This window comes from Apodemus sylvaticus, chromosome 10 (genome assembly GCF_947179515.1).
Source record: "Apodemus sylvaticus chromosome 10, mApoSyl1.1, whole genome shotgun sequence".
NCBI classification, from domain to species: Eukaryota; Metazoa; Chordata; class Mammalia; order Rodentia; family Muridae; genus Apodemus; species Apodemus sylvaticus.
In genome coordinates, this window is record NC_067481.1 from 12,408,558 (window position 1) to 12,428,848 (window position 20,291).

At 37.7% G+C, this 20,291-nt stretch overlaps 1 protein-coding gene across 3 annotated transcripts in view; it reads left to right on the forward strand.

Moving 5' to 3' along the window:
• The window catches only part of Abca6 (ATP binding cassette subfamily A member 6), a 69,262-nt gene that overhangs the window by 23,128 nt on the left and 25,843 nt on the right, over window positions 1-20,291 (forward strand). For all 3 annotated transcript variants that reach the window (XM_052195350.1, XM_052195352.1, XM_052195349.1), the window contains exons 12-22: window positions 5,597-5,707; window positions 6,088-6,263; window positions 6,908-7,027; window positions 7,241-7,379; window positions 7,893-7,983; window positions 8,945-9,084; window positions 11,619-11,735; window positions 12,873-13,056; window positions 13,444-13,610; window positions 15,262-15,395; window positions 16,695-16,832. In XM_052195350.1, coding sequence (XP_052051310.1) covers window positions 5,597-5,707; window positions 6,088-6,263; window positions 6,908-7,027; window positions 7,241-7,379; window positions 7,893-7,983; window positions 8,945-9,084; window positions 11,619-11,735; window positions 12,873-13,056; window positions 13,444-13,610; window positions 15,262-15,395; window positions 16,695-16,832 — 1,517 coding nt within the window. The remainder of the gene's footprint in view (window positions 1-5,596; window positions 5,708-6,087; window positions 6,264-6,907; window positions 7,028-7,240; window positions 7,380-7,892; window positions 7,984-8,944; window positions 9,085-11,618; window positions 11,736-12,872; window positions 13,057-13,443; window positions 13,611-15,261; window positions 15,396-16,694; window positions 16,833-20,291) is intronic.

Genomic DNA, 20,291 nt, shown 5'->3' on the forward strand with positions numbered 1-20,291 from the left:
TTTTTCTTCCCCTCATATTATGAAAAACAGATTTATACAATATATCCTGACTGTAGGTTCCCCTTCCCGCCATCCCTCCCAGGCCCTCCCCCCTCCCCTTCCCATCTGGATCCATTCTCTTTCTAACTTCCATTAGAAAAGAACAAGAGTCTAAGAGATAACAACACACAACAAAATAGAAAATAAAATGTATAAATAAAAAAAAAATCGTCAAGCTGGGCAGTGGTGGTGCATGTCTTTAATCCCAACACTTGGGAGGCAGAGGCAGGCGGATTTCTGAGTTGGAGGCCAGCATGGTCTACAGAGTGAGTTCCAGGACATCCAGGGGTACACAGAGAAACCCTGTCTCGAAAAACCAAAAACCAACCAACCAACCAACCAACCAGCCAACCAACCAACCAACCAATCAACCAACCAACCAAACAAACACAATCCCCCCCCCCCCACACACACACTAAATTTGGACAGGTGAAACCAACAGAAGGAAAGGAGCCCCCCCTCTGCAAAAGGCACAAGACCCACTCATTCCTGCACTTCAGAGACCCATGAAAATGCTAAACTGAAAGCTACAGTATACATGCAGAGGACCTGACCCATGTTGGCTCTGTTTGCTGCTTCAGTTCATACGATCTTAGCATGGTCAGTTAATAGGAGCTCGGTTTTCCTGGTGTCCTTGATCCCCTCTGGCTCTTTCATTGTTTCCACCGTCTCTATTCTGAGGGGTTCCTTGATCTCTGAGCAAAGGATTTGATGGAGACATCCTATTTAGAGATCTGTGCGTTCCAAGGTCTCTCTCTCTCCGTCATGGCTGTGGGTCTTTGTATTTGTCCCTGTCTGCTGCAAGAGAAAGCTTTTCTGATGATGGCTAGATAAGGTGCTGATCTATGATATAGTAAAATATCATTTTAATTGTTAAATTTTCTTTTTTTTAAGACCAGTATTATTTGTTTTTACTCTAGGTCTCTGGGCAACTTAGTCTCTAGTTCTTGGTCACTGAACTAAAGGTTGTTGAGTATGAGTTTCAGCTAGTGAAATGGGCCTTAAATCAGATCAGAAATTGGTTGATTTCTCCCATAGCTTTGTGCTACCATTACCCTAGCACAATTTGTAGGGAGGGTGTTGTGTTTCTGTTCCTCTTTTGGTAGCCTATGGAGTACATTGCCCTTATCAAAGATGTTAGAACATAGGAGTGAAAGCTCTGTGTAGGCACCAACTCAACCTCTCCATGCTTAGTGAGTTGTTGTGTGGGTGTTGCCTTCAGCAATGGGGACTTGCTGTCAGTTTGTGAAGAGCAACATATAGTCTTGGCAACAGTCTGCGTTGTTTGGAGATTTCCATGGGACCCTTTAGCCAACAACTCAATTGGATGTGATCCAGTCCCAGTACTGGAAGCTATGCTTGGTAGTAAGAGAGGACTTTTGTGATTGGGTTACCTCACTTAGGATGATATTTTCCAGATCAAACCATTTGCCTAAAAATTTTGTGAATTCATTGTTTCTAATTGCTGAGTAGCATTGTGTAAATATACCACATTTTCTGTATCCATTCCTCCTTTGAGGGGCATCTGGGTTCTTTCCAGCTTCTGGCTATTATAAATAAGGCTGCTATGAACATAATGGAGCTTGTGTCTTTATTGCATGCCGGGGAATCCTTTGGGTATATGCCCAGGAGAGGTATAGCAGGGTCCTCTGGAAGTCTCATGTCCAGTTTTCTGAGGAACCTCCAGACTGATTTCCACAGTGGTTGCACCATCATACAGCCCCACCAGCAGTGGAGGAGTGTTCCTCTTTCTCCACATCCTCACCAACACCTGCTGTCTCCTGAGTTTTTGACCTTAGCCATTCTGACTGGTGTAAGGTAAAATCTCAGGGTTGTTTTGATCTGCATTTCCCTAATGACTAATGATGTTGAGCACTTCTTAAGGTGCCTCTCAGCCATCTGAATTTCTTCAGGTGAAAATTCTTTGTTAAGATCTGTACCCCATTTTTTAATAGGGTTATTTGGTTCCCTGGGGTCTAACTTCTTGAGTTCTTTGTATATATTGGATATTAGCCCTCTATCAGATGTGGGGTTGGTGAATATCCTTTCCCAATTTGATGGTTGCCGTTTTGTCCTTTTAACAGTGTCCTTTGCCTTACAGAAACTTTGTAATTTTATGAGGTCCCATTTGTCAATTCTTGATCTTAAAGCATAAGCTATTAGTGATCTGTTCAGGAACTTTTCTCCTGTGCCTATGTCCTCAAGGGTCTTCCCCAGTTTGGATTGCAATCTCTGATAAGTGGATATTAATTAGCCCAGAAGCCCTGAATACCCAAGGCACAAATTGCATAACAAATGACTCCCATGAAGAAGTATGGAGAAGGTCCTGATCCTGTAAAGGATTGATCTAGCATGGGAAGGGAATATAAGGACAGAGAAAAAGGAGGGAGGTGATTGGAGAAGGAATGGAGAGAAGAAGGTTTATGGGACATATGGGGAGGGGGGATCCGGGAAAGGGGAAATCATTTGGAATGTAAACAAAGAATATAGAAAATAATATATATATATATATATAAAAGAAACAACAAGAAAACAAAAAACATAAAAGAGAATATCAGAAGTAATATAAAATTTATGGCTTAGAATGATAAGCATAAATTAAACAAGTCCTCAAACTAAGTCACAGACACAAGTCAGCCAGATGCCAACCTGAAAGACCGTAGCTGCGAGCTGGTTACAGAGTGTCTCCCCCTCATTGTATATGTGTGGCATTGCTGCTGTCATCATTACAATGATGACTGTCTCAGTCATCAGTCTACCCCAGGGAGATACTGTAGCCCCTGGGCTAAGATATGAAAACACATAACACATGTGTCCCTGTTTCACACACAACTGCTATCTACAGAAAACACATGCCAGCACCTGGGCAGCAGAGAGGGGAAATTCAAAGCTTCTAAACTCTGTTATATCATCTACATAAACCAAAGCCATGTTTTGCAAACATCAAGAGAACTGTTAAAATCTTCCAGTAACTTTTATCCAGGTGAGGGCTTTGTGGAGTCTTCAGAATGAGGACTAGAGAACAACTTCCATTCACATTTCTAGTTCATAACTCCTAGGAAATCAAATAAGAAACCTTTGCTCATTGAGGAGTGTTAGAGGGTAACAACAACAACAACAACAACAACAACAAAAACCAGAGAGAGGACTTGTTGGGACTCCATCTCCCTCATGGCTTGGAGAATTCATTCGGATCACCTGCATTTATTTTAGGAAGTTCCCACTGCACGACCTTTCCACACCACTCATCAGAAGCCCCTCCATTCTAGTTGTCTTTCCCTGCTTTCTTTCCATCCGCATTCTCTCACCCTCCCCTCCTCACTTGATCATTGTATATTTTGGATATTAGTCCTCTATTGGATGTGGAGCTAATAAAATCTATTCCCATTCTGTAGGCTGTTGTTTTGTCCCAGTGGCATGTCCTTTGATTAGCACATACCTTTAGTCCCAGCATTTGGTAGGCACAAGGCCAAAGGATCTCTGTAAGTTTAAGGCTAGCTTGGACTTCATTGGAAGTTCCGGGCCATCCAGGGCCACACAGTGAGACCCTGTCTAAGATAAAAATAAAAAGTGATAAAATAAGACATGAGTTTTTATAAAAGTCTGAGTCTTAAAGAGCTAAAAGTGATGGATCATAACCCTACTAAAGGTTGAGGGCTCTCTGTCCATTCCAATTACATCGTATTTATTTTGGAACAACCCAACACCTCTTAGCTCAATAGCATTCATTCCGGTGAGACTGAGACTTTGAGGATTCACTGTATATGTGAACAACTTCATTCTTCCAATTCTTCTCATTCAATATCACCCAGATCTGCCATCCTCTTCTTTAAGTTTGGCCCCGGGATATATTGAAGGATCTTTAAATTTAATTTAGAATTTTAGAGCACATGATGAACTTGGTGCTTGCAAGAGTCACATGCCTTCTATCTTTAAATATTTTCAGACTTTTCCACTTTCAGAAGTTGTGGTGCTTTAAAAATATTAAAGTGTTGCCTCTCTCTCTCTCTCTCTCTCTCTCTCTCTCTCTCTCTCACACACACACACACACACACACACACACACACACACACACACACCCCAAATGTTCCAATTATAGATTTTTCATGTGGAATTATTCTTTGGAAAGCCAGGGCAGGAAGGAGAGCACTTTCTAAAACCTTTTTGCAGGCAGACCTTGTGGCTGATCTGGATCGCCTCTGAGAACTTGCTTTTTACAATTTTCATGGCTAAATAATACTGCATTGTATGAGTAACAGGTCGAGTGAAACCATCCCACCCAAATGACAGATGACATTTAGTTCATTTCTAGGTGTTTACTGCTCTAAAAATACTAAAGTGAATCTTTGTTGCTATAAAGATCACTGTCTCCTGAAGATGGTTTTATCAGAGCAGAATCACCAAAAAGATCCATATTTTAAGGATTCCTGATTCGTATTTTAAATCACTTACCTCCAAAGTCATAAAAAACCCATACTTACAGCTAAACACAATTGAAACAAAAACAACAGTGACAGACATTTAATCCTAAAGCTCTTAGTGTGTATTGGGAACTATGGTAAGTAAGAGTGTTACATGAAATTTTTCATGTTTAATTTTAAGAAAGTCTTATTATGTTCTCTTGCACTTTGCTGATGAGGAAACCAGCTTTTATATTTAATTATTGCTGTAATAAGAATTAGTGTCAGGGCAGCTGATGCCCCTTTCCTCTTGCTCTTGAAAATGCTATGTACTATTATTTTATTGTATTTAACTTACCTCATAATTAATTAGTGTGTGTCCACACATGTGCATGATGTGATGTGGAGCGGGTGTTTCTCTGGCGGTGAGAAGCTAACTTCCTGGAGCTGATTCTCTCTTCCACCTTTGCTTGTGTTCTGGAGATAAAACTTGGGTTGCCAAGCTTCCTCAGCAGAGTCCCAAACCACTGATCCATCTCACCGGCCCATGCTATCTATTTTTTATTTAAAAACCTACAAATATTCCAGACCAGGCCAGGACTACATGTTATTTCAAAACAAAAGCAAACCAAAACACAAATATAAAAGTTGCCAATGTACATTTCCACTGGTGTAACATTGTGGTTTTGGTTTGGTTTTGGTTTCTTTTTGTTTGAGACAATGTCTCTCTGTGTAGCCCTAGATGTCCTGGAATCTCTGTGTAGACAAGGTTGGTCTTAAATTCATAGAGATCATCCTTCTGTCTTCTCTGCCTCCTAAACACTGGGATTAAAGGCATGTTCCACCACACCTAGCACAAATTTGTTTTTAAGTGATTTGCCTTTAATTTGAAAGGTAATATGTTAATCTTTATTTTATAGATATTTTTGGTCCATTTCAGATTTCTTCTAGTCTCTGGATCCTAAATGAATACCATATTGTTGTATATATTTTACTGATGTTTGTGTATCAGTAGCATTATTTAAGTTACCATAATTCTTCATGTAATGTAAAGCCTTGCTAAATTCATCATGAAATTCAGTTGTTTTGTTCTGTATATAGGACTAGCACTGTCTAGTACTCTGTTATTGATAATGTTACTATCTTATATTAAACAGGTCTGTACTTTGATATCTATGAGAGTCAAATCACAGCAATTCTGGGCCACAGTGGAGCGGGCAAATCTTCATTACTAAACATCCTCAGTGGATTATATGTTCCAACTGCAGGTAAGCAGAAAGCCACACCTCACAGACAAGATATCTGATAAGAGAACGAGGGTAGATAAATGTTTGCCATTTAAAATTCTATGGCTTGATGGTTACATAAAGTTGTTTCCTAGACCTATAGGATTTTTAATGGACTTTCCATTTCCCAGATTTCACAGGAATCACTTGTAGCCCTTTGTTGTGTTATCTCAGAGAAAACATGCTACATAGTTCTTAGGCTAAGAATAGTACTTGTTAGTAAAGTTGTAATTTTAAATATTCATGAGAGTATTTTAATGCTTAATTGTATTTAGTTGTAATTTTAAATATTTATGAGATCTCCAAATATAAATGAAATATTATCTTGCTAACCTTGAAATATTTTAATCCCTCCTTTTTAGGGTCAGTTACAGTCTACAATAAAAATGTCTCTGAAATGCAAGACTTGAAAGAAATCCGAAAGATGATTGGTGTTTGTCCTCAGCATAATGTTCAATTCGATGCACTCACTGTAAAGGAAAACCTCACCCTGTTTGCTAAAATAAAAGGGATTCTTCCACAGGATGTAGAGCAAGAGGTAGACTGTGTAGCTACTCTATTTCAGCTCCCAGTCACTAACGATGTTCAATCATGACCACAGAATCCTCTCAGCCATTTATCTGCCTTCTTATGAATGATCTTTAGGCAAAGAAATCCTATTAAAAATACCTTCTTCAGGAAGGAGAGGCCCCTGGTCCTGGAAAGGCTCAGTGTAGCAGTGTAGGGGAATATCAGGACAGGGAAGCAGAAAGGGGTGGATTGGAGAACAGGGGGAGGGAGGAGGGCCCATGGGACTTTCGGGGAGGTGGGATCCTGGAAAGGGGAAATCATTTGAAATGTAAATAAAGAATATATCAAATAAAAAATGCATAACTCAAAAAAGAAACAGAATAGATTGATATGGATGGAAGATAAGTCTCGAATAGGAGGAATAAGTGGAGAGGGGGAGGGTAAAATGGGCTGGTAGAGGCAATACAAAGAGGGACAGCTAAAATTAACAGGCATTTGGAACGTTGTATGAGACTAAAACAGTAAAAACTTTCTAAAGTATATATGCATATGAAGGAGATCTAAATGAAATTCTCAAATAACAAGCAAAAAATACCTTCTTCAATGGGCAGCTAATTTTATAAAAATATGGGTCATTTTGTGTTTTGGGCTTTGTATATATTTCTTGTACAGGTGCAACAAATCATATTGGAATTGGACATGCAGAATGTTGAGGATGATCTTGCTGAACATTTAAGTGAAGGACAGAAAAGAAAGCTCACCTTTGGGATTGCCACTCTAGGAGATCCTCAAGTAAGTTTTAGGCACATGAAGAATGGAGGTTGTAAGAGTCTCAGTAAGAGTCATGCGGGGCTTTTAGCTATCATAATGTATCAGGCAAGAAGTGGCTATGCTTACGTCTATAAAGATATACTACAGTTATTTCTAGTTATTGTTTTCTACACTATTATGTGGAAATAGTTAACGTGAAGGGGATCATATATTGAATATCTTTATCCTTTAAAGATTTTGCTCTTAGATGAACCTACTGCAGGACTCGATCCCTTCTCGAGGCAGCGAATATGGGGTTTCCTGAAGGAACGCAGGGCAGACCACGTGATCCTCTTCAGTACTCAGTTCACGGATGAGGCAGACATTCTTGCAGGTAACTGATAACTTTACTTCAGTGTCATGATGAAAACTTTGGGAAACTTGTACATGACCTTTATTCCTAGGGTTAAGAGCCCTGGTCTCATTACCTCAACTCCAAAGTGTTCTAGAAGATTTCGGAATCCTCTTCTCTCCTGGTGTTCCACATGGGCTGGACATTTGTTGGGTTGTGACCAGTAGAGAAACTTGTGGTTGTTTTCAGATAATTTGTATGCCTATTTAAGCTCCAAAATCTTTGATATATGGGAATGAAATTAGCTGCCTTATCATCCAAAGAATACCTATTTTCCCTTTTAGGAAGTGTGGGAAGAAACCTAAAAAGATTAGAGTTGGAAGCTCCAAATTTCACAAGTTTTAAGATGTGTTTCAAAATTTGAAATGGCCGGGAGGCACAGTCATGACTCAATGATCGTGGCTTTGGAATTCTGAGCTTTCATTTCTCACTTTTCTTTGCTGGAGAGACAAGAAGTACTGCTAAGGTTCTCTCATATGTGCTTTGTTTTCTCAGACAGGAAAGTGCTCATCTCCAATGGGACTCTCAAGTGCACAGGGTCCTCTGTCTTTCTGAAGAGAAAATGGGGTCTTGGATATCACTTAAGGTAAAGAGTTTTTGAGAAAAGACTATATATATATATAAAGATCTGTTGTTTTCTTTACTCATATCTCTGTGCCATGCATGCATGTACTTGATTTTAGGCACTTGTGAATGGCCAGGCTTTGGTACTGGGAATGAAACTCTGTTCCCCTGGAAGAGTCTCAAGTGCTGCTAACCACTTAGACATGTTTCCACCCCAATATGTATGCTTTCATCGTGGTACACCAGAGGTGCACACTTCAGAGAGACTAGGTCTCAAGCCTTATCTTTGACAAAATGGATTGAGAACTGCTTAGCAAACACGTTGTCTAGTTTCCTGCCTACTTCTGGTCTGTGCCAATGTTACCTATAGCGAAATGTATGCATTATAAACCAAAGCTCTGTGTTCACTATGGGAATACATTGCCCAGGTTGCCATCTCTGCAGCATTTTCATTCTCTCTTAAGAACCCAAGGTAGTACTTTCAGAAACCAGTATTATTAGCAACTGTGTATGGTTCCAGAGAGTTGTGACACTGAAACTAACGGAAACTGAATGTAGGCTAAACGAATCCTAAAAGACAAAACCCCCACCCAAAAGCAAAGCAAAAATATTTTGATAGTATACGGCCTTCTCCGTTCATTGCCACATGCACTGATTACTTTCCCTTGGAGATCTCTTTTGTATTATATCACTCCCTCCGTCTGCTCATCTTTATATTGGGCTCATCATACTAACTGCAATGACTATGCATTCAGAAGGCAGCTGTGTTCATCTCTGTGTGTGTGTGTGTTATTCATAGTTGTTTTGAGTTTGTATATATCCTGTGTATAGAAGATTTTTCAAGCTGTCAGATTATTCTTATTATTACTAATTTTGTTTATTTCATAAAGCCAAGAAATGTAATATTCAGATGTGTGTGTGTGTGTGTGCAGTAGCACTTCGAAAATGTAATTATTTGTCATGATTTTGCTTTGAAATCCTAGTTTGTTTATGGATGAAACGTGTGATCCAGAGCAGTTAGCATCCTTCATCAATCACCACATCCCCGATGCCAAATTAAAAGCAAAAAACAAAGAAAAACTTGAGTACATTTTGCCACTGGAAAGGACAAACAAGTTCCCAGGTAACACACATGACTACGCTAGAATAAAATTAGAGAAAAACCATGAATTTTGTCATCAATTTTGTTATTTAACGGACCTACATTTTGTCTTAGTCAACAAAAGTTAGGATGAAGATTTGAGTGCACTGGCGTTGTTTAGTCATTGATCAGTGAAAACAGTGGCAGGGAGGAGCCAAGAAAGAGGACAGAGGAAGACCTGGGAAAGCTTGGGTTCCGTGGTGGGAAATAGAAATGTGACACCACTGGAGGAAAATGAGAGTCAATGTCTTCACTGCCACTCCAGTGGAGAGGTGTGGGGAAGCTACTCACTCGTTTCCCTCATCTGTCATTGGTAAGGGACATACTCAGGAATATTAAATCTTCATCCTTTTGGCTTGCTCTAAAAATGAACTTGCCATGCATCTAAGGTCAGAAAAAAAATCTCATCAAGTAGATACTTAGTAAGCAGGTTCACCGAGTCTGGTGATGACAGTAGAGATGAGGATGTGACAATGTGACAGGAAGGTCTTTGGTACAAGTATTTGTGTATTCTCACTTTATTGTACATGCATTTATGTTTTAAAGGAACACAAAGTTTATTTACTTAGCATGGGCTTCCAGACTCCTGGGTAACAGCCACAAGCTATGTTTTTTTTGTTTTTGTTTTTGTTTTTGTTTTTGATAAGTAACCCTAAAGAAGTACAAACTCTGTGTACAAACTAAACTGTATCAAGTACTATCTTCATGCCTCCCCTTGTGTGTGTGTGTGTGTGTGTGTGTGTGTGTGTGAGAGAGAGAGAGAGAGAGAGAGAGAGAGAGAGAGAGAGAGAGAGAGAGAGTCTAGGGATTAAGTTAAACACAGGGTTTCATGCATGCTAGCCAGGCACAGTAGTGCTGGTGTTTATATAGAATAGGATCATTGGACACAAAACCAAATGCAGTCCAAAGAGAAGGCAAAAAGTCTGTCTGAGGGAGACTAAGAGAGTGAGCAGAGTGTGGGTAGGGATGGAGAAAGTTGTAGGGGAGATGAATGGCTCATGGAGCTGGAAGGGTTTTGAATATTTCATTACTGACCTTGATTTTTATTCTAAGCACATTGAGAAACCACTAGGTTTCTCAGAGAGATTAATTAGGAGGGAGATCATGTATGATTGGAACTTCCATTCTTGGCATAATGAAGATGACTCCAGATGCAGGTGAACAAGAGCAGACCACAAGAGACTAGCTATGAACTTAACATAGAGGCTCAAAAGAGCATCTAGACTACCCCAGCACTGGTAAAGATGGAACTGAGTAGGTGTCTTTAAAACATACTTTGAGATAAAGCTGCAAGATCTGTCTAAGGGATGCACACAGCATGACTTTTAGAATTTGGCTTCAATTAATGAATAGAAGACCATGGTATTTATGATGAATTAGTGCATAGGATAGTTAAATCATAGTGAGAAGCAAGGATCAGTGCCTTGATTTAGCATTTAACCTAGGATGGCCTCTATACACAGGACATGGGAAATCATGGGGGAAAGTGAGACAGGATTCTGAGGAACATGGGTATGGGTTAGGAACTGGATTTGTGGGTGGATGGAGCAAGAAAGTTGTTTAGAACTGAAACTCTGAGAGAAAGCAAAGGAGAAGTCACAAAGGATGTAGGAACTGAAAGTTCTACCTGAAGTTAGATGGAACTGAGACATGACTAGTAAATTTTTCCTCCGAGCTGTATCCACAGCCCAAGCAAATTGCTTTGTTAAAGACCAAAAGAAAAAAAGGAAGTGATGAAAGGGAGAGGAAGTAACAAGAAAAACAAATCAATTTAATGAAGTTAGAAAGGGTGGGTGACAGAGATGCAGGGGGTCGGGGGTTGGAGGGGAGAGTGGGGCTGAATATGCAGATACATTGTATGCATATATAATAATTTTCAAAGAAATAAGTGCAAATATTGTATTTGCAAATAATAAAAGAAATTTCACATTGAAATTAAAATGTGAAGGTTTTTTGTGACCTGGAAGAAAGCAGCTTCTATTCAGGGGAATGAGCAGCATGTGCTCTTGAGCTGTTTGCAAGATGTGACAGATGAAGGTGGACAAGGTTTGGAGTCAGATGCGTATGTGAAGAGGGGTGGGAGGAAGCTATTATTTGCCTTTGTTTAGTGGACACCATACCATTCTGTCTGTTCCAGCAGGTATAGAAGAAAATTGTGATAGAAGTGTTGCAAGTGTAACACACATACATGAAGAAGTCCAGATATGGGCAAAGGCCTACATGGGTTGTTGTATGGCTGGAAGAAGACTATGTTTTTTATGACTGTTCGTATTTCCTCAGGGAAGTCTGTAGGAAAATGAAAATCTAAGAATATAAGATAGAGCAAGGCACCTTGAAGAGGAAGTTTAGCACAGTCATTTCCAAGAAAGTGATTTTTTCCTTTAAATTCTGATTGAATTGCAAAGATATGAGATTTCTGAACAACACTAAATATCATATCTAAGACAAGTGTTAATTTACTAGTGTTAGTATATTTATGTCATTTTGAAACTTTACATATTCTTTCGTTGGCTTAGAGTTCTTCAGTGATCTCGATACATATGCTGGCCAGGGCTTGATGAATTATGAAGTTTCCATGTCAACTCTGAATGAAGTCTTCATAAACCTGGAAGGAGGACCAAGTACCACACAGGGTAAAACTCTCTGCATACTTCACAAGAGCAATTAATAAAAGGCCATGTATCAATTTAGTTTTTGTGACTCTCTAAGGACTCATTGTGACTGTGGCTTCATTGTTTGACATGGGCTGTTGTGTTTGCTGACCTCATCAGTACAGCTAGCCAGAAGTCCATTCTTAGTGTTGATTAATGACTCTTTGGAACACTAATTACTTAATATTACAGCAGTTCTAACTCCTGGTGGGCACTGTTTCTTGGGTTCTTTGAGGCATTTAATGTTCTTAATCAGAGGTATGGGACCTGACCATTGCTTCTTATAAAGATCCTTTCTTGCTTGTTAAGAGAGAAGGCCTATGTGGAGAGAATTCTTACCAATTTCCAAGTAGTTTAATGGGATGTAGTAACTGTCATTTTGGGAGCTTTTCCTTTTACAGGGAGTTCGTTCAATGTAGGCAAACACTTGGCTATACCCATATCTCATGATTGTAACAATTCCTTCAGTAAACGTGGTGGACACCATTTTACAGATGAGAGATTCAGAGTTATTCTTAATAACTTAATAATAGTTAGATGACAATTCAGAAGCCATCCTGCTTATAGCTCACATGTCTTGGCTATGTAGATATATTAAATATTTTCAAAGCTGATGATCTTTTCTTTTTAAGTCCAGGTTATTGACACCTTAGGATTAAGTATTTAAACATTGGCAACTGCTGATCCCAATGACAAGGATTATTTTTGAACTCCTTTGGAATAGTATTACAATTAAACATTTGCCTTTTCAAAGACCAAGTGTAGCCAAATTCACCCTTTTCTGAATTCTAATTTTTGTACATATATTTAGCAGATATCCCTCGGGGAGTATATAGAGTTTTGATATTATGCTATGTTTTGTACCATATTTTCAATGTAACTCAAGACATTTTTACTAATTTAAAGTTTAATTGCAAATTATAAAATATAACTATATAAAAAGAAAATACTAAAGGTGGTGATGTTATATAAGTTTAATGAGGTATTGAAAAAATGTTATTTAAACAACTGCTTTCAATAAAAGTATAAGCACAAAATCTGACATATGATAATTTAAATGTTTTATGGAGAGTTTACTGTGCTTTAGGGTATTCATAATATGTATGTGTGTTTATACAGACTTTGAGAAAAGAGAAACAGTAACAGACTCAGAAAGCTTAAATGAAATGGAGGTGGTTTACCCTTCTCTCTCTCAAGCACAGAAGACCTTGAGCAGCATGAGCCTTTGGAGAACACAGGTCTGTGCTATAGCAAGACTTCGCATCTTAAAACTAAAACGAGAGAGAAAAGCATTTTTGATCTTGTGAGTATCAGAGTCCTGTCATTTCTTTCAGATAAAAAATTTTAAAGGAACTACAAGAACATTTAAATATAAAGCACATTACCTAGTATTTCTGTTAGACTAGAGATAAATGCAGTAATGGTTTTACTGACAGAGGGATTGCCTGTATATTAATTCTTGATTGGGCTTATGAATGCATGCTGTTTGATTTTCCTAATCAGATTAAATAACATTGATTTAACAATGATTTTTAGTACTGTGACATGTTGAGATACTACTTTTAGAATGTCAGCACTTAACATTATGGTTGCTATAAAGTAGAATCAATATCTAATCAATAGTTATGGAATATATTATTGAAGAAGCCAATGGCATGGAGTCTTAGGGTAACTTTTCTTTATTCTTTAGTCTACTGCTTATTGGAATTGCCCTACTCCCACTGATTATGGAACACATGGCTAATGCTTTGATAGAGGAAAAAAAGAACTGGGAATTTAAATCAGACTTGTATTTCCTGTCTCCTGGACAACTCCCTCAGGGTCTGAGAACCAGCCTGTTGGTCATCAATAACACAGGTGAACAGAAATAAGCATTTTAATAAAAAAAAAATAAAGCTTTAACTGTTAAGTGACACAGGAGGGAGGAGGAAAGTTTGGCAGAAGAAAAACGTGATTTTTATAGAAAGTGACTTGTGAGGAGCAGTGTATCGGTTCCTGATTTGGGGGAGGACAAGGCTGATGGGAGCATGGGACAAGGGTCTTGTCACTGTTCAGCCTGGCCTCCCTTCTTTATACCTGAAAGCCATGAGAGGGAAAGAGGGAGAGGGAGGGGGGGAGGGGGAGAGGGAGAGGGAGAGAGGGAGAGAGGGAGAGGGAAAGAGGGAGAGAGGAAGAGGGAGAGGGAAAGGGGAGAGAGAGAGAGAGAGAGAGAGAGAGAGAGAGAGAGAGAGAGAGAGAGAGGGAGAGAGAGAGAGAGAAACTATGCCTTAGCAGAAGACTCTTTAGACCTCTTTTCTACTACTAGGTACCATATATCATGTGATCATGTGTGTAATACATAGTGATTGACAAGCAAAGACAACATGTCTACATGTCAGCACTTCATACTCTTGAATGAAGTTCAGCAAGATTCAGGAAAACGTATTTTCTTAACTCAAAAAATGGGTCATTGACTCACAACTGCTTAATTAACGCAAAAGAAAAGTTTTTATGTTTCTTTCGAAGATGTTAGAACATTCAGAATAGTAGTACTCTTTATACCATGGCAAATTGATGTCTGTGGAGGTCTCCTGTTTTCTGAGGAGAAAAGGGGGAGAGGTGGATGAGGGGATGAGAGGGGCGACTGTGAGGAGAGGAGGAAGGGAGAGTTGCAATCAGGATTTGAAGTAAATAAATAAATTAGTTAATTAAATATCATCATCATCATCATCATCATCAACAACAACACACACACACACACACACACACACACACACACACACACACCATCTTTTATCACATGAGGGATGTTCCCAGAGATGACTATAGCAGCTGTCTTTGTGTGGAATGTGGAGGGCCTGGCTGCTCATCTTGTCTCAGCTCTAACTGGATAATACCACACTCGATCGTGGCTCAGAGTAGGATAACTCAGTTATCCACTTGAGTTTTGATGTTGTAGAAACCAGATGACTATTACATCTTTTTCTCTTGTGTGCACAAGGCAGTGAGTTTTTCTCAGTTTTATTTCTATCTCATGTAATTCCACCCATTTTCTTCTTTTAGAATACATAAGAATTTTTGATTTGATGGTGGTATCCTTTTATATTTCCCAAGAGAAATATATATGCAAATGTGGACAGAATATGTATATATTTTAATATTTATTTATTTGTTAAGAATATGAAGAAGAAAATGTTATCAGGCTGAACAATCTATAGTATTTCTCATATTATTTTTCAGAAATTATAAATTTATATGCATTAAAAAGAAAAGTTATAAAATAGAATTATCATCTTTGAAGTATCACATACTAACTTACCTTAGGTGGAATTATGATAATTTATAATATTGTAAGATTTACTAAATAGAAGATGGATGAGTGACTGATTTCTCTTTTTTAGGCCAATAGTAGTATTATGTTATTCATGAAGTATGCTCACAGTATGCTAGGAATGTAAAAATGTTTATATTGCTCATGAAATTTTTTTACTTGCTTTCATATTGCCTTCTGTTATCAAAACTGCACTAGATTCAAATATTGAAGATTTTGTCCAAGCGCTGAAGCATCAAAACATAGTTTTGGAAGTAGATGACTCTGAAAACAGAAATGGTACCGAAAGCCTTTCCTACAATGGAGCTATTATAGTTTCTGGAAAACAAAAGGTATCTTTTCCTCTTGGTTTTTACGTTTGTGACTACACGTACTCAAACACAATATCAAAGGTCGACACTTTAATTGTTTTAAAACTATAGAAAAGTAATATATAGTAACTCAACAAAGCATGAGTCTACAACAAATAAATATTTTTATCTTTGCTATTAAATTAAGTAATTTTGCATTCAAAGGGAATGAGTGCATTGCTTAAACTAAATAACTTATTAAACCATAATCACTAATTAATGTAATCATGAATTTGACTACTCTTATCTAAGTCAAGTGAGTGATATTTTATATATTGAGAAAAATACATTAAATATTATAATATCCACAGGAAATCTAAAATGGAAAACTACTCTCCATGTATTTAAAGTTGAGTGTAAGTCACCAGGGCCTCTGTCAAGGAGCATATCTGTTGCAAATTCATCCTAATAATCTGACAGACTAATATTATTTGCATTCAGTAAAGATAAGAGACAAAATTAATCAAAAGTATGTCTTTCTTCCCTGCTATAAGTAAAACAAAGCAACACCAGAAGCCTAAACAGTCCCTCTTTTTTTTTTTTGATGCAAAAGCAAGAGGAATTGTATTTAATCCAGCATGCTGGGTCACCCTGCATATGGGGAGAGACAGACCCAAAAGGTCCCTCTTTTAACATATTGTAAATTTTTAAATATATTTTAAAATATATAATATTTATTATGTTGTAAAATATATCATCATTTTAATGTAAACTTTGAAAACTCTTTGTTTGACAGCTACTTGGTGTATCTTGTATATTAACTACACAAACTATTGATAGCATTCATACTAAAACAATACTGGCCTTTTGATGTCTATATGCATGTATTCGTAAACATTAAATATTATCTTCAAAATTGTGAAGGTTCTATGGTTATGTAACCATGAAAGTCCCTTATAATTCATGTTTACTTTCTATCTTATTCACCATAAATTGACAATATTAATGGGCAGCTTTTAAACTCTACAAACTGAAGTTTCCCCCTTATCAAAGTATGGATGAAGTAATACAAAGTTGATTACAGTAGTAAAATTTAGCAATTTTGTTCTGTCCTATTCACCATATAAGGACCTAATATAGAGTCTCACTCAAACCATATATGAACCTATTTAGACTCCTCTTTCATAGATGAGAAAACAAAGGCTCAGAAGACCTAATTAACTTGGAAATCAACACACAACTAGAATTGGGCTGTTAGAAGTATGTGTGTGTGTGTGTGTGTGTGTGTGTACCTTTATTTTTCAAAGATTTTATCTTACTTGGTTTTGTTATTTTTTTAAGAATTACAGGTTTTCAGCTGTGTGTAATACCAAGAGGCTACACTGCTTTCCTATATTAATGAACATCATCAGCAATGGGATCCTACATATGTTCAATCATTCACAGTACATTAGAATTGAGGAAGATATATTCTCATCAGTAAGTACTACATTCGTTGATCCATAACAAAAATACGACAGCTTACATTACTCATATTTGATTGTTGACCCTACGGATAGTTACTATGTTCTCAGAGTTGTATGCTGTCTGACTCTCGCATTGCAAAAGAGAGAGACACACACAGGCTGCGCTTTCACAATCTTGGCTTTAGGAAGTTTCTAGAAGGGAGGCACTGGTGAGAGACAGAACAGTGAAAATGCCACCATACTTTAGAGTCACTCTACTTCCTTTTTTTGTCAACCCATCCCAGAAATGACAGTGATTTCCCATTTCTGTCCTTTAAGAAAATTTCGATTTTTTTTGACAATTTCATATAGGTATAGAATGCACCATGACTGTGTTTTCTTTAGTTAATTACCCTCTCTTACTGCTTTTCCATCTCTGCTGGGTCCTTTCTTTTTCCCAAGTGGACTCAACACTCACTCCAGTGTATTCCTTTGCAGGAATCAATAGCTACCTTATGCTTGTGATTGCAGTGGCCTGGGACATTCTGGGGACAGAACTTCACAGTACTCCTCTACCTCCTCTGACTGTCACAGTCTTTCCACCACCCACTTCTATGATTGGTTCCCTTGGCTTTGGATGGGATGATATAGGTGTATTCTTTAGGTTTCAGTATTCAGTAACCACTTATTCCCAGTCAGCACTGTGACCAGTTGGGAGTCTCTGTAGCAACGTCACCCTCTGCAACACAAAAAAAGAGATGAAATTAGCATTAGTCTATGGGACTAGACATAATGTTTAGGAGGCATTATGGCTCCATGTCTATTTGTCAATGCATCAGTAGTATACTCCACCCCCCCAACCCCCCGTAGATACTGTGACCTCACAGTTACAGGTTTTTGGACCAGATTTACATTAACAGTCAGTCACTCATTACCTTCCATGGAGAAGATGTCAAATCTAGTTTCAAAGTCATTAGCTCTTCCCCTTAATGGTCTTATCACAGTTGGCAGGGATGCCTCTATCTTGCCTGGCAGGTAAATATTGTACATCAGTGTCTACTGATGACTTTTCTTCCCCAGCAGCCTACATAACTTCCTGTTGTTCAATTTAGAGTCCTTTGGATAATTCTACAGGATTGGTGTAGCTGCGTCATACAGAGCTTATTTTTAGCTTTTTGAGAAACCTCCACATTGATATCTACAGTAATATCATTAGTTTATACTCCCACCAACAGTGAATAAATCCGTATTTATTCCTCTTCTCACACATCTTCTCCACCACTTGTCCTTTGTTTTCTTGAATGTAGCTATTCTAATTGTGAGATCAAATCTGAAAGTAATCCTAATTTGCATTCTTCGTCTAGGATGGATGAACTTATAGATGTATATTCCATACCAAAGTGAGATAAAAATATAGACATACCTATAACAAACAATAAAATTGAAGAGGTAATAAAATCCTTATGATTAAAAAAAAGTCCAGGTCCTGATGAAGTTAGTTCAGAATTCTACCAGATTCTTAAAGAAAAATTAAAACCAATGCTTAGTAGATTTTTGCAAAGATAGAAGAAATGAAAATACTTCCAGCCTCTACTTATGAAGTCACTCTCATGCCAGTACCCAAACCACATAGAGCAGAACAACAAAATAAGAAACCTACAGACTAATTTCTTTGACGAGCACAAATACAGGAATTCTCAGTAAATTATTCACAAAGCAAATTGAGGAAAAAAGTAACAGTATTGTGATTGATCTGATTTCATTTCAGAGATGCAGGAATTGTTGAATGCGTATATATAAGAAAAATTAATTAGTCATATAAATGTTCTGTTTCAACAATAGAAGTTATATAATCATCTCAGTAGTTGCATAAAATGTCTTTGACAAGCTCCAATATCTTCCATTTTGAGCTGAAAAAGACAACACCAGTAGACATGCTAATGTGGGTGGAGTGGGTGAGAAGATCTTATAGCCTCAACCCTACACACAAAAAATACAAGCAACTAAGGAGTGCTGGGAACAGGGGATATATTTATCCCCAGGGAAGAGCATATCCGCTGATTACCCAATACCAAATGGTCATCACCGAAAACCAATACATACAAGTAACATTATATAGACTGGCCAGGTTGTATTTACATATTGAAGGTTACGTGTGTGCTTGTACACATACATGCACATAACAACAATTATTAAAAAGAGGCCATGAGTTTGCAGGAGAGCAAAGAAGGATGTATGGGAGAGGTTGGAAGAAGGAAAGGGAAGGGGGAAATGGTATAATTATGTAATAATCTCAAAACATAAAAGAAGTATTACACAAATGCTAAAGAGAAAAGGGATATAGATACCATATGCACATTATATGGGTCATTTATGACAATTCCATAGTCAACATCATGCCAAATGGAGAAGAACTCAGAACGTTCTCATTAAAATCAGGAACAAGACAAGGGTGTGCCCATTTTCTCCACTCTTACTCAATACAACGCTTCACACTGTAGCGAGAACACTAAAGCTATAGAAACAAATAAGAGATAAAAATAGAGAAGGAAGAAATTGGTTTTCTTATTTAAAGATGATTTGATTTTGTATATAAGAGACTCTAAAGACTTCAATGCCTGGTCAGTGACATGTCTTCATGGGAAGGCAAAAGATCTTACAATAAAAACCCTATGACATGAGCATAGTTCCCAGAATTTAAAGGTGGGAGGAGAGAACAATCCACAGAGTCATCCTCTGCTGATGTGACTCATCTGCACTCATGCAGACACACCACACACAAATAACAACAACAATAATAGTAATAATAATAGTAATAGTAATAAAAGAAAAATGTAAAGAAGACTGTGCTATGAACTCATAGAACTAATAAGCACTTCATTGAAGAATCAGGATGTACAGTTAACATTGAAATCAGTAGTCCACCTAAATACACAATGAAAAGGATGTAGCCTCAAAACCATGAAATGCCTGGACAGATGGCTCAGTGATTAAAGACACTGGATGCTCTTCCAGAGTTCTTGAGTTCACTTCCCAGCACCCACATGATGTCTTATAACTTTCTGTAGTGGGATCAGATGTCCTCTTCTGTTGTATCAATACACATACAGAAAAGGGCCCATATGCATAGAATAGATAAATAACATTTCTTTTTAAAATATAATTTTGTTTTATTTTTTTGAGACAGGGCTTTTCTGTCTGACAGCCATGGCTATCCTGGAACTTATTCTATAGATCAGGCTGGCCTCAGACTGACAGAGATCTGCCTGCCTCTGTCTTCTGATTGCTTGGATTAAAGGTATGTGCTGACCACCACCAAGCTAATAATTCTTAGAAATCATAAAATGAAATAAATCTAACCAAGGAAGTAGAATACCTCTACAATAAAAACTTATAATATTGAAGAAAGAATCAGTTTTATTTAGTAGCGAACTCCATGATTGGTCAAATCTAAACATATACACATAGGAACAGCATTAAATGCTTAAGGTAT